The 12,488-nt window shown below is 39.1% G+C and overlaps 1 protein-coding gene across 1 annotated transcript; it reads left to right on the forward strand.

The window, feature by feature from the left end:
• The first annotated feature begins 6,795 nt into the window (after positions 1 to 6,795).
• On the forward strand, positions 6,796 to 7,382 carry LOC125417387 (NHP2-like protein 1). Its single transcript, XM_085699063.2, has one exon. It carries the CDS (start codon positions 6,892 to 6,894, stop codon positions 7,180 to 7,182), a length of 291 nt encoding a protein of 96 aa, XP_085555189.1. The 5' UTR covers positions 6,796 to 6,891; the 3' UTR covers positions 7,183 to 7,382.
• Positions 7,383 to 12,488: the final 5,106 nt, after the last annotated feature.

Raw genomic sequence — 12,488 nt, forward strand, 5'->3', positions numbered from 1 at the left:
TCTCATTAATCTTCACACTTTCTCTATGTGGAGGGCGGTTTCAGCCATCATCACTCACATCTTTATCAACACGGTAACAGTTGCCTGCAGAGTGGCTAAGCACCTTGCCCAAGGTCACCGAGGGAGTGAGTGGCAAAGCCAAGAATAAAACTCAGGGCTTTGACCTTCCAGTTCAGTATTCTCTCCAGGAGGCCACACTGAAGTAAGAACAGTTTCTTACATGCATATTCATAAATCTCCCAAGAAAAATTGACCATTTTTCAATATTTTCATGAGCTGAACTTTTATACTAATTGGTGATGGTTTAATATAAATTCCAATGGCTCAAAAAAATGGACGGAGAAATAAATACTGAACTTCTATTAAAACTGCATTCAGACCTCATTCTCTGAACCTCAGTAGTCACCTAGATGACCAGCAGTTGCCTGTGCATGCTCCTTAGGAGAACAAGGTGAAAGAGCTGAGGAACAGGCAGCAGCCATGCATACTGTGAAGACCCTTAGGCAACCAGTACACTCTCACTTCTCCCAGAACTGGAGGTGGGGGGAGGCCAGGATGTACGTCAGCATACATTGTCATATTTTCTTACAGTTTATTGTTTGCTAGGCATGTCCCAAACCTAGGGTAGTTTGTGGTCTATCATTAAAGCATGGAAATCCATATACACAGTGTCCGGGGAGAGAGAAATCCATAGATAGCACGGTCTGCGGTCATTAGACAAGACTAGACCAAGCTCCAGGCCTTCAAGGGTCTTGCCTAACCCATGAGGTTTGATTTCAAACATGGTGTCACCTATTCCTGGGCTGTTCCTCTAATCTGCATAATGGACATGTTCCCATCTCCAGCCATTAGCTGCTCTGTTACTTCTTAGAGAAGTCTCCCTGGTTGTTAATCATGGAACCCCCTATGTCTCCTCAGTAGTTTTTATCTCAGTTGGCATAATATTGGTGTTTGTTACCTAGCTTAGAATTTGTGTTCTTCTCTGAACTGTGTGCTTTCGTGGAAAGTAATGACTCTCTAATAAGATTCACTCGGTATGGACATGGTGGCTGAATGGAGCCTCCTAGCTTCTGTTTTCTCTCTTGATGACTGCCTCTTAGGATTGTGGTGAGAAATGAACGCATGATTTCTGTCAAATGGACGAGCACCACGACAGGTTCTTAAGTTTAATAAATGACAACCTAAAAGTAACATTAAATGTCTACACAACTAGTGATTCAGAAATGATTATTTTGTCAAGTGGATATTTTTATGCAATGGTAAGAGTAGAATTGGAGAAAGAAAGCTAATAAGTATAGGAACTCAGTGTAATTATGAAAAGAAGAGGTTAGAAGCTGCAGGGAATGCTTACACTTGTGTGCATGTGTATATGATTAATTCATATACTGAGAGATGGAAAAGGACAGAGTAAGAGAGGAAGAATAGCTAGTTGTTGTACTAATAAAGCATAGAAAATGGTACAGTTCCAACCCCTTATCTTTGGGAAGCTATGTTCTAAGTTCCCCAATATATGCCTGATATCAGGTATAGCTAAAACTTATCCATAAATACCTCTTGGAATGCTATGTAATTTATAATTTAGACGTGGTAAGATCAATACAAATTCATAATAAAATAGAATAATTATAATGCACAGTAACATAAATTATATAAATATGGTCTTTCAAGATATTTTCATGTATGAAACTCACCTTCTTGTAGTAGTATGATATAGTACCTTATTGTAGGACGTCCTTCTGTATATGTGTTGCTTTTATTGATTAATGAATAAAGAAGTTGCTTTGGCCTGTGATAGGATAGAGTAACTAGGCAGAAAAACTAAACTGAATGCTGGGAGAAAGAAGGCAGAGTCAGTGAGATGCTATGTAGCTGCTGCTGGAGAAAACAGACGCTGAAACCTTGCCAGTAGGCCATGGCCTCATGGTGATGCACAAATTAATAGAGATGAGTTGATTTAAGGTGCAAGAGCTAGTTATAAATACTCTTAAACTATAGGCCAAACAGTATTGCAATTAATACAGATTTTTTTATGATTATTTCTGATCTGAGCAGCTGGGAACGAATAAACAGCCTCCACCAACAGTACGTACATGCAAGGATGAAGTAAGGAGAATGATGTAAGTCTTCTGACAAAATGACATAGATTTAGAACCGAAGAACTTCATCTTATAACCAAAATGTCTATTGAGTAATTAATGATTGGATAGCACATACAACACACACATGCCGGACTGGTAAGGTCTGTTTTCCATATCAGGCAGAATGAAGTGAGATTCTGTTATACTAGTCAAAGCTCCATATAATTTAATACTATGAAACTGATTGTTTCTACTTCCCATTTGTTATCCTCGGAGAATGACTGAGTGCAGATAACTAAAGCCACAGAAGCAAAACCACTGTTTTTTGGGGATGTGGTTCAGTAGTTCAGCAGGTGCCTAGAGAGCTGAATGCCCTGAGCTCAGTTTCCAGCACTGGAGACACCAAAACAAAACTCAGGATAACAAGAAAAATTACTTGTATGGAACTGAGAACTATGTAATGAGTATGGTTAAAAAAAAATATTAGTCTTGGGTAGACTCAAAATATTCCTTCTAAAATGGGAGATATAATAAAAAGATCCAAGAGTGAATCCAAGAAGAATGAATTCACAACACCCGTTCATTTTTATAGTGAACATTTCCTGAGTAATGGTGGAGTGATCCAGCATTAGGGTGGCCCCTACAGAATCATTGATCTCAAGAAATAACCTCAGTGTTGGAAAAAGTGACAGTGATGATTTTGGTCCATGACTGGACAGTTGCTGACGACAGCTACAGGAGAAGAAGGGCTGATGGCGCTGGTAAGAAGGGAAATCAATTGGTTGAGAAGGAAAGCTGTATTAGATAAATAAAGACATGAAGGGGGGGGAGAGATGGGAGTGCTTAGTGGCAGAAAGAACTCAAAGAAGTGCCGAACAATATGATCAGACTGAAGATAAACCAACCGGATAAATAAAAATGCAAGGAAATAATTTTAGGAATATATGAAAATAAATGATGAAAGACCCAGGAAAATTAAATTGGGATGGAGATCTAAATACAACACAGGGTAGGGATACCAAGAGGGACCAGACTTAAAGACGAGGTCTTCCTGTTGGATATGCCCAGGTCCCCCGTATACAGAGTCTGATTTTTTAGGAGAGAACATGTAAGGCTGTGGTAAGCCTGAGTGCACGCTGGAATCCCACAAAGGAGGCTGTCTGCCTCTCCTTGCTGGCTAGTTTGATAATGTTAAATAACTATAAAGAAGCCCTTTGTCTTTATCTCTGACACTGGTTGGCATTCTCTTAAAGCAATCCACAATTTCTGCCAAAATATGTTCAGGAAATATGAGTCGCTGCCGCTTGTGACCCCTCTGGATAACCACAAACTGAATCATGGCATACAGTTCAGCTGAGTAATAAAACATAATCAGATTGGCAGGCAGCATCAGGCTGGGGCACACATACAGATCTTCTTTTAACCCAGTTTAACAAGTTGGTCTCCAGAAGTTATTTATTCCACCTGTCAACGTTCCTATTGTGAAAATGACAGCCGTCAGATCTCTTTTAGATCCTAATTCTATTCTTTCCTCTTGCCCCAGGTAGTGGAAAGCCTCGGAGAAGCAATGTTCTTTAAGACAGCTAAGTGATTTGTTTGACACTGATTATTTACTTGAAAGAATAGCGATCACCTTAAAAAGAAATAAATGCAATATCCCTATCATTAGCCAGAGAGTAAATTCAAAATAAATATCTGCAGCAAAAATTACTTTGGAATTGTATAAGGGCTGGATGGGCGTGGGCAGCTGTCCAGACAGCAGTAATCTGCCATCCTCCTTCACAGTGCATAATAAGCTGACAGCAATGGCTACTGCATCACCACATGGCCAGGTCAGGCCAGATTTCACAATTCATTTGCAAACTCATTCTTAATAAGCATTTGGTGCTAGGAGGGCCAAATAAGGGCAAAGTCTTGGAGGAGATGACCTTCATTTTGCCTCTTCATAATATTTAACAGCAGCAAAAGGGAGAATTTACCAAATGAATTGGCAGGTGAAGATGATGACAAATAATTGGTAATCAATAGTCAATCAGAGTCACTCTTAGGCAAAGCTCGCCTTAGATCTAACCAAATGTCTGTCGTGATTCAATCTGTATTTTATTTTATTTTTAATTTTTTTCAATCTGCATTTTAATAAAAATAGGCAACACTTATTACTTTCTCTGGGCCATATATTTATTGCCCTTGGTAATAGTTTCCATTTTTATTTCTATGTAACAGGTGTTACCATTATCTTATTCTACAAACAAGGAAATTAAGTTTGGGGTGCTAAAGTATCTTTCTCGAAGCCAGTAAGTAATAGTCCCAGAAGCTGGGCTTAGGCCACTGGGGGTCTAAAGGAACGACCTCTTCAGTATTTCTGCTTGATCCACCTGTACCCGCAATCCTTGAAAAAAAAAAAAAAGACACAAAGCAGCAAGGAATGCACTCTGCAAAGGAGTGCCTCAGGCATAAATTAGAGGCTCAAGTTACTGAAGTTAGAAACAGTCTTCCCCAGGGAAGAGCCCCCAAATTGGCTCAATACCAAGTTGTAATCCTGAAATCATATATACACAAGTAACATTATATGGACTGAATGAATCATTTTTACATATTTAAGAAAAAATACATGACAACAGTCAAAGAAACAGAAGCCGTGAATATGAGAGAGAACAAAGTTGGGATATGTGAAAGGGGTTGTAGAGAGGAAGGAAAAAGGAGAAAATAATGTAATTAGATTTTAGTTTCAAAAAATAAAACAACAGAAGGCTTTGTTTCTTAAAATTTTCATATCATATCAAGTTTTCATTCATTCTACTATAGAAAAAGATATATAGAAAAAATAAGAGAAAAATATTGAAGGTAAAAAAAAATCCTGTGGATGTCAAAATAAATAAAATTCTGGAGCAGGGCACACATTTCACTAGTATGTAGGCACCAGTGACCATTTTTATGATTAAGACTTTTGCAAAAATCCTGAGCTTGAGCCGAGAGAGAAGTCTGCCTGCTGCAGAAAGAAAATTGTGTAGTACAAGAAGGAAGCAGTCAAATGGCCTCCTGCTGGTGAGAATATGGAGTGCCTTCAGCTTTTGAGCTGGGCTTCCCCAATTGGCAATTCTTATTCTAGAATAAGAGCAGAAAGGAGAGAGGAGGGGAGATTAGGAGAAGGGGCGGGGATAGGGAGACCAATAGAAAATGAAGAGGAGAAGGGGGGAGGGGAGGAGAAGGAGGGGGAGGAGGAGAAGGAAAAGGAGGAGGGGGTACAGGAGGAGCACCTTGTGGGAGAGGGATCTCAGTCTCAGGAAATGTGAAGTCAGGGATGAGCTAAGCTAGTTTTGCTACAGCTCTCCTCCATTCACAGAGAAAGTTGATCTCTCAATAGATGGTAACGGAGAAAAGTCAGTTCCTTCCTGAAGCGGAAAGGATGCCTAGCTTTGCCTCTAGCATACAACAAGCCCATGCAAAGATGAAGATACATATAATGTTTCAAGCAAAAATGTCAAGGAACATAAGGGAACCCGATGATGATCAGGACAGTAGTGTAAGAATGCAAATAATAAGCTGAAAACCTTATAAAGAAAATTCTGTGAAATGTTCAGTTAATTCAACAAAGAAATGACAGTTTGAAAAACAAAACGAAGAAAGGAAAACCAAAGTGTCTTTGAGCCCCGGTCAGTGTCAGGCTGTGTAGGCACGGACAGCCTTGGGCTCCTGAACCATGAGGAGGCCTCTTCCTCCAAACACTGGAATTATGAGCATGTGCACCATACCTAGTACATTTTAGAACTGCTTTTGCTTGTTTGGGACTTTGGGGCTGATTCGTTTCCTGCAGTGCTCAGTAGACAGAGCGTCTCAAAGGCTAGGCAAGGCTCTAATACTGAACTACATACCCTGCAATCTACAATTTCTAACCAATGAAAAAATTAAAGAATTGAAAGAAGATATAAAAATTACTCCATAGAACTGAATAAGAAGAGACTAGTAAGAGGAATTTGCAGAGAGTCAAATAAAACTTACTTGACAACAAGAAAAATTAAGAAAGTCAAATAGAAAATGTATGAATGAATATGAATTTTTCCTGATTTTCCAAAGTTAATTTCCAAACATAAAATGAATATCTTGTGAAGTTTAATGTATAAGTAGAAAGAAAATATCGGTAAATAATGTCATAAAGAGTTGGTGAGAAGTTATTGCAAGTATGTGATTATAACATTATTGTATTGTTTGGTATAAGATGAATATGCATGTAATAAACTACAGAGGAACCAGGAAAAATGCAAATCTAAGCATCCAACATAGCTGAGAAAGTGAAAAACCTTAAAGGAGGCCAAATAATGTATGGGATTCCACAGCTGTGGTTTTTCTCTTCTTTGATTCTCCAAGCCTTTAGGACTCGGTGATGCTCTTTCTTCGCTTCGGAGTTTTTAATCCATCGTTTCTTCACACGATGATTTTCCTGTCTCATTCCCTATCTATCTTCCTTTCAGTATCCCAGCTCCACATGTTTACAGACCTCTGTTTTATTTTAGTTGTCTTTTCTTCTTTGAATTTGCATACTTTCTGGCACCCAAGCTTCAGCTTCATGCGCTCTTTCTGTGCTTAGCCTTGGCTGTCTCTTCTCCGGTTCTCTTACTCTTTGACTTTGGACTGAGATTACGACTGTGCCGTCCCTTTACCCTGAGAATCTTTCTCATTAAGAAGTTATTTCTTGGACATCACTTCCGCTTCCTCCTGTGCAGAAAGTGACTTCCGCTAGTCTTTCCGTGCGGCGCTTTCAGTCTGTCGGAGCTCGGCTGTTCTCGACCCGCGGCGGGGCCGGCGCACCGCAGCCATGACAGTGGCTGATGTGAACCCGAAGGCCTATCCCCTCGCAGATGCCCATCTCACCAAGAAGCTGCTGGACCTTGTTCAGCAGTCGTGCAACTACAAGCAGCTTCGGAAAGGAGCCAATGAAACCACCAAAACCCTCAACAGAGGCATCTCTGAGTTCATCGTGATGGCAGCAGACGCTGAGCCCTTGGAGATCATCCTGCACCTCCCACTGCTGTGTGAAGACAAGAATGTCCCCTGTGTATTCATGCGCTCCAAGCAGGCCCTAGGACGGGCCTGTGGGGTCTCCTGACCCGTCATCGCCTGTTCTGTTACCATCAAAGAAGGCTCCCAGCTAAAGCAGCAGATCCAATCCATCCAGCAGTCTATTGAAAGGCTCCTGGTGTAGCCTGTGGCTCTGCCCTTCCTGTCTGCTCCCACCCTATTCTGTATCATACCGTCTGTTAGCATGTAGTGTTTTCGGCCAGTTTCTATTATAAATATTGTACTACATCTGGTTTTTGTATTTTTTTATAGTCTTACAGGGTTGTTCTGTCCCATCTCTCCATCCTCTACTACCATTTTTTAATCTGTTTCACTTAATCTAAGTGAGATGATATCTAAGTTACGTGAGAGGCAGAACGTCACAGTTTAACTGGGAAGAACCAGGAAAAACCTAAGCCAAGGAATAGTGTCTACTTTCATCTGCAAATTCATTCCTCTGTGCAAGACAAGATGACAGTAACACTGGTCTCATGCCTTTGCATATGAGATCTCCATAAATGCTGCCATGACTGAAAATCTTTCTTTAGAAAGCAGCCCCTCCCACCCACTGTCATTTGAAGAGAAAGTCTGATAATGTTAAACCTACGTCCAAGTGCCATTTATAAATGTTGTGTTTTTGATATGTGTAATCTTCTATTCTTACCCCATTCCCTACTGAGGGTATCAAGGCAGTAACAATTCAAAGCTGTGGTCTGCAGACTCAGAGGTGGCCTGAGTTTGACTGCGTGAATCTTGAAGAGTGACAAGGACAGAATAGTTGGAGTAAAGAGTACCGGGGCTGGAACTTAGAGCAGAAAATGCTATCAGGGACATCCTGCCCTTCGCTGAATGGGGATTTCTTGTGGGGCTGTTTGATACCCACTTTGGGAGTCCTGTCCCTTTCCTCCCTCAACATGGGTCAAATGTATTCTTTATCACATGAAGAGAGTGAAAATAATGTTGTTCATTCTTGAGCATCCTAATAAATATGTTCATATTACATTTAAAAAAAAAGAAGTTATTTCTTTGGACACTGTAAGTCTAGCTCCTTGGTTCCTCTCTTAGGCATATTCAGAACCTAGTAAAGGTGTTCAGGAAAAATGAGCTGTCTATTAATGTCAAGTTTCTTACAGCTAATGAGCCTTATCTTCTATGTATCATAAGAGATCTTACTCTACTATCTAGAAATGTCTTGGCTGCATCTTAATATGCCACACAATCCTACTTTCTTTCGCTGCAACAGAATATCTCCCTAAGAATAGATAGTTTATAAAGGAGAGACATTCACTTTGTCAAAGAATGTCTGAGAGCCTCCTGCTTCTTCGCCTCATGGAAGGAAGTAGCAGAGTACACATAGGCAAGCCGACGAGGTAAAGCCGTGGGGACAGATTCAGTTTATAGTAATCTATTCATGCAGAGATTATCATTCTGCAAATGAAAGCGCTTACACATGCAAGAAAGTCACTTGTCCATTTATTGGGACTGCATTGTCATAACCCAGACACTTCCTACTAGGTCCCATCTCTCACCACTATCACATAGGCACCAAGGCAACATGCGCTTTGGTGAGAACTTCCTTTCCCTCGTAGTAATATGAAGACAGTAGCTTCACGTACCTGAGCAAAAGCTAGGAGTAACTGTCATCAGAGACGCTTACCCTCTGCAGTAGAATTGTTTAGGAAACCCAGTAAACTCTCTGTGACCCGAACCAGGTCTAGGAATATGTTAAAGGGCAGTAGCTTCTAGTCAAAGGCCAGATTTTCAGTCAAATGCCAGAGACATCTTGGATCACACACTAAATAACTCCCCAGTGTATTTCACTTTAATTTTATCCTCATGGATATGTATTAGCCATGAGATTATGTGTAACAAAAAATCTATACATCTTGGAAAATTCTCAAGGAAATGAATACACCTGTTCTGTTGATAGTGAGTTACTCAAGTCTCTTTGTCTAAGGTCTGCTTCTGCTTGTGCTATCTCAAAGATAACCTTGTCCTATCGGTTACATCTACAGCTGCTTCTACGACCATTCAGGGACCAGAGATATTGCCCTGCCCAGGGATTTAAAAAAATTCTATGCTTCTCTCACCAATACATTACAGAGAGGTGTTTTGTAGTAGATGGAAGAAAATAGAGAACTCAGGAGGAAAAGTTACCCTTGCAATTCTAGAATAAGCCCTATTTGATTATATTGGATCATTCTTTAATATATAATATAGCTGGATTTCAGCTTCTTGTGTTATTTAGGATTTTAACAGCCACCTTCATAAATGGATTACCAAGGTTTCTTTTCTGTGCTTGGTCAGGTTATGAATAGTTCCAGTTTGTGGCTCAAATTCTACTTCTTAAAATTATAAGAGGATTTCATAGACACCACCCATCACTCCAGGTGGGAAGACTGTGTTGGGAGGGCCTTCTGGCAAAGTCCTAACTGCATTCAAGGTTTCTATTTTTTGAATAAAATTTTGTTTATTTTATTTTCTTTATTTAAAAAAGATGAAGATGTTCACATGTACCAAACATCCATAAGTATTATTTTCTTATGATTTTATCCCCCTATACATCTATTCTCCCAATCTGTTTGCATTATTCTCTTTTAGATATTTCTATAAGTATTTCTCTAGTTTTTAGGGTTTATCCTCTACATTCATGCAGTATAATGGCTCCTTCTCTATTACTGTCATTACAATATTATTTTTCTTTCTCATAATACAATGATGATTACTGGCTTGCTAGATTTTAAAAATTTATCCTTTGATAATTTCATACATATATATGACACACTCAAATTCTACCTATCCCCTTATCCTGAACTTCCAAACTACCTGAACTCCTTCTGACATAGATTTAAATCACCTTTTCAGTTCATTTATTTCCAATAATGAAAATATCAAAATGTACAAATTTTCATGAATAGAGTTTGAAATATTCTATATTTGTGAAACAAGACCTGTACAGTGTTTGCAATACGTCTTATCATGATCTAATACGTTGTGTTTGCTGAACTGGCTTCAACACCAACTCACCCTTCTACACCTATCACCCAACTTTTACTATTCTCTTCTCTTTGTTCTAGGTTCACAGTAATGGCTCCAAGTTTTAAGATGGGAGAAGAGGAAGTTCAATTTTCATAGATTTTACTAAGTAAATTCATTTTGACTTATAAATTAACCTACCAATTTATTTATTTTTCATTTTGAAATCTTCTTTCTCTGTATGTGTTTGCATGTATGTATGTGTGTCTTGCCAGTTGTTTGAATATCGGTGCATGTACATGTTATCTGTCTTTCCAAATGTGTGCCTCTGTGAGCATGTTGAGGTCATTGAAGGATGCAGGATAACTTGTATGACTCAGTTCTTTCCATCGTGTGAGTTGTGGGATTGAACTCAGGTGGTCAAACTTGGTAGCAAACACTTTTATCTGAGAAGCTATCTTAGCAGCCCTTAAATATTTTAAATTGCACTTATTTGTGTTGCTGGGGGAGGGGCTGGAGACAATTTGCAGGTCAATTCTCTGCGTGGGAATTCTGGGGATTGAACTCAGGTCAGATTTCAGGTTTGTGACACATTCCTTCCTATCTGAGCCCTCTTCCAGGGCTCTGTTGACTATTTTAATCAGCTTTTGGCTTAAACGGTTTTTCAGTTTGTTTTCCTCCATTCTATTTCATTGGTTTCTAGTGCGGTCTTTGTTATTTCCTTCTTTCTGCTTATCGTGGAATTATTGAATATTTCTGTCTTGTATCTGATTTAAGATTAAAGCTACCATTATTGATTAGAGACATTTGCTCTTTATTAATATAAGGTTTCAATGAAATCAGTTTCAAAGTATGTGATAGCTTTGTGATAATCCGAATATTCTAGTCATTTTGATTTCTTATATTTTAATTAAAATTCGTCTAACACTTCCTTTTGGATCAAGCTGTTGCAACAGCACTTCATGTAGATTGAATCCCAGCTCTAACCTCCTGCATCACCTTTTAGCTTGTAGTATCGTCTTTCACTGAGAGCACTTCATCAGTGACTCTCTGGTAGGGTCAGATTGTGTGCCAGTGCAGTTCAGTCCTCAGTGCAGTCTTGGGGAAGCTCCACAGACATCTCTGTCTTACTCTTCACATCTTCCTGCTCTCAGCCCTTGTCTGTGCTCTCACGAAAGCTTCCTTGAGTCCCAGGGACACTCTCCTCAGTGCAGCAGGAGAACCACACACTGTTGGGACCTTGGAATTCTGTGCCTAAGATGAATTTTGTTCCTGGAGTCATGTTTATCCTGGTCTCCCATCCAGACAAGATTTCTGCAATCATTTCCTCCTATTCTTAGTTTGCTGAGAGTTCCTAATGAGATGGCCCTGAGTTTTATTTAAACTTTTTTTTATACTTATTGAGATAATCAAGTGATTTTAATCCTATATTCCATTCATGTGGTGCATCTTATTAAAAGATTGTTATATGCTAGGCCAACTTTCCAGCCCAGTGATAAATTCCATATGGTCCTTGTGTGTGTTCTTTATAAGTGTGTGCTGCTGAATTCACCTTGCCAGTATTTGGTTGGGTTCTTTATTTATAACCATTAATGATATTGGCTCAGGGTTTTCTTTCTTATAGGGATTTCTTTCTTATTTTTCATACTTTGTCTGGTTTTGATAATGCTGGTCTCTTGAATGTGTTTCGTTTCTTTTCTTTTTCTTTCTTTCTTTCTTTTTTTTGCGACTTAGATGGATTAGTATCACTTTTTAAATCTTTGGCATCACTCTCCAGTGAGAGCCTGGTCCTCTTGTTGATGCTGTTGCTGTTGACAGGATTTTGATTACTTCTCATTACTATTTAAAATCTGTTCATATTTATTTTATGGTGAAGCCTTAGTAAGCTGTATCCTCCAGAAGACAAGAATTCACCTCTCTCTTTTAAGACATCTAACATTATTGACATATAATCATCCTCATTGTCATGCCTGATAGACCTGCTTTATTTCTGTAGAACTATATGTATCTTTAAGTTTATTTAATAACACGTTTGGATTTTGGCTTTGTGTTATCTGATGGTTCATCTCTTTCCTGCTTATTGTGTCTGAATGTCAACAAGGCACACAAAATCAATTCATGTACTAATCCTGATATTCTATATTAGCATGCTCATCAAGTTTTTTAATCATGCTTTTATTTATCTCAAACTTGGTGATTATTCTGTATTCTGACTCTTTACCCAGTGGCTTCTGTTTTGTTACCATTGTTTGATGCCGCACAGATTAGGAGACATATCCTTGCCTATGTATGTACACATTGTTTGTGCTTTCTGCCCGTTTATTCCCTAAAAATCTGTCAACATCTGTAAGCTTCCTTGTTTTCAGTTGGAGGTAAAAT

This window comes from Myodes glareolus, chromosome 14 (assembly GCF_982192425.1).
Source record: "Myodes glareolus chromosome 14, mMyoGla1.1, whole genome shotgun sequence".
Taxonomy (NCBI): Eukaryota; Metazoa; Chordata; class Mammalia; order Rodentia; family Cricetidae; genus Myodes; species Myodes glareolus.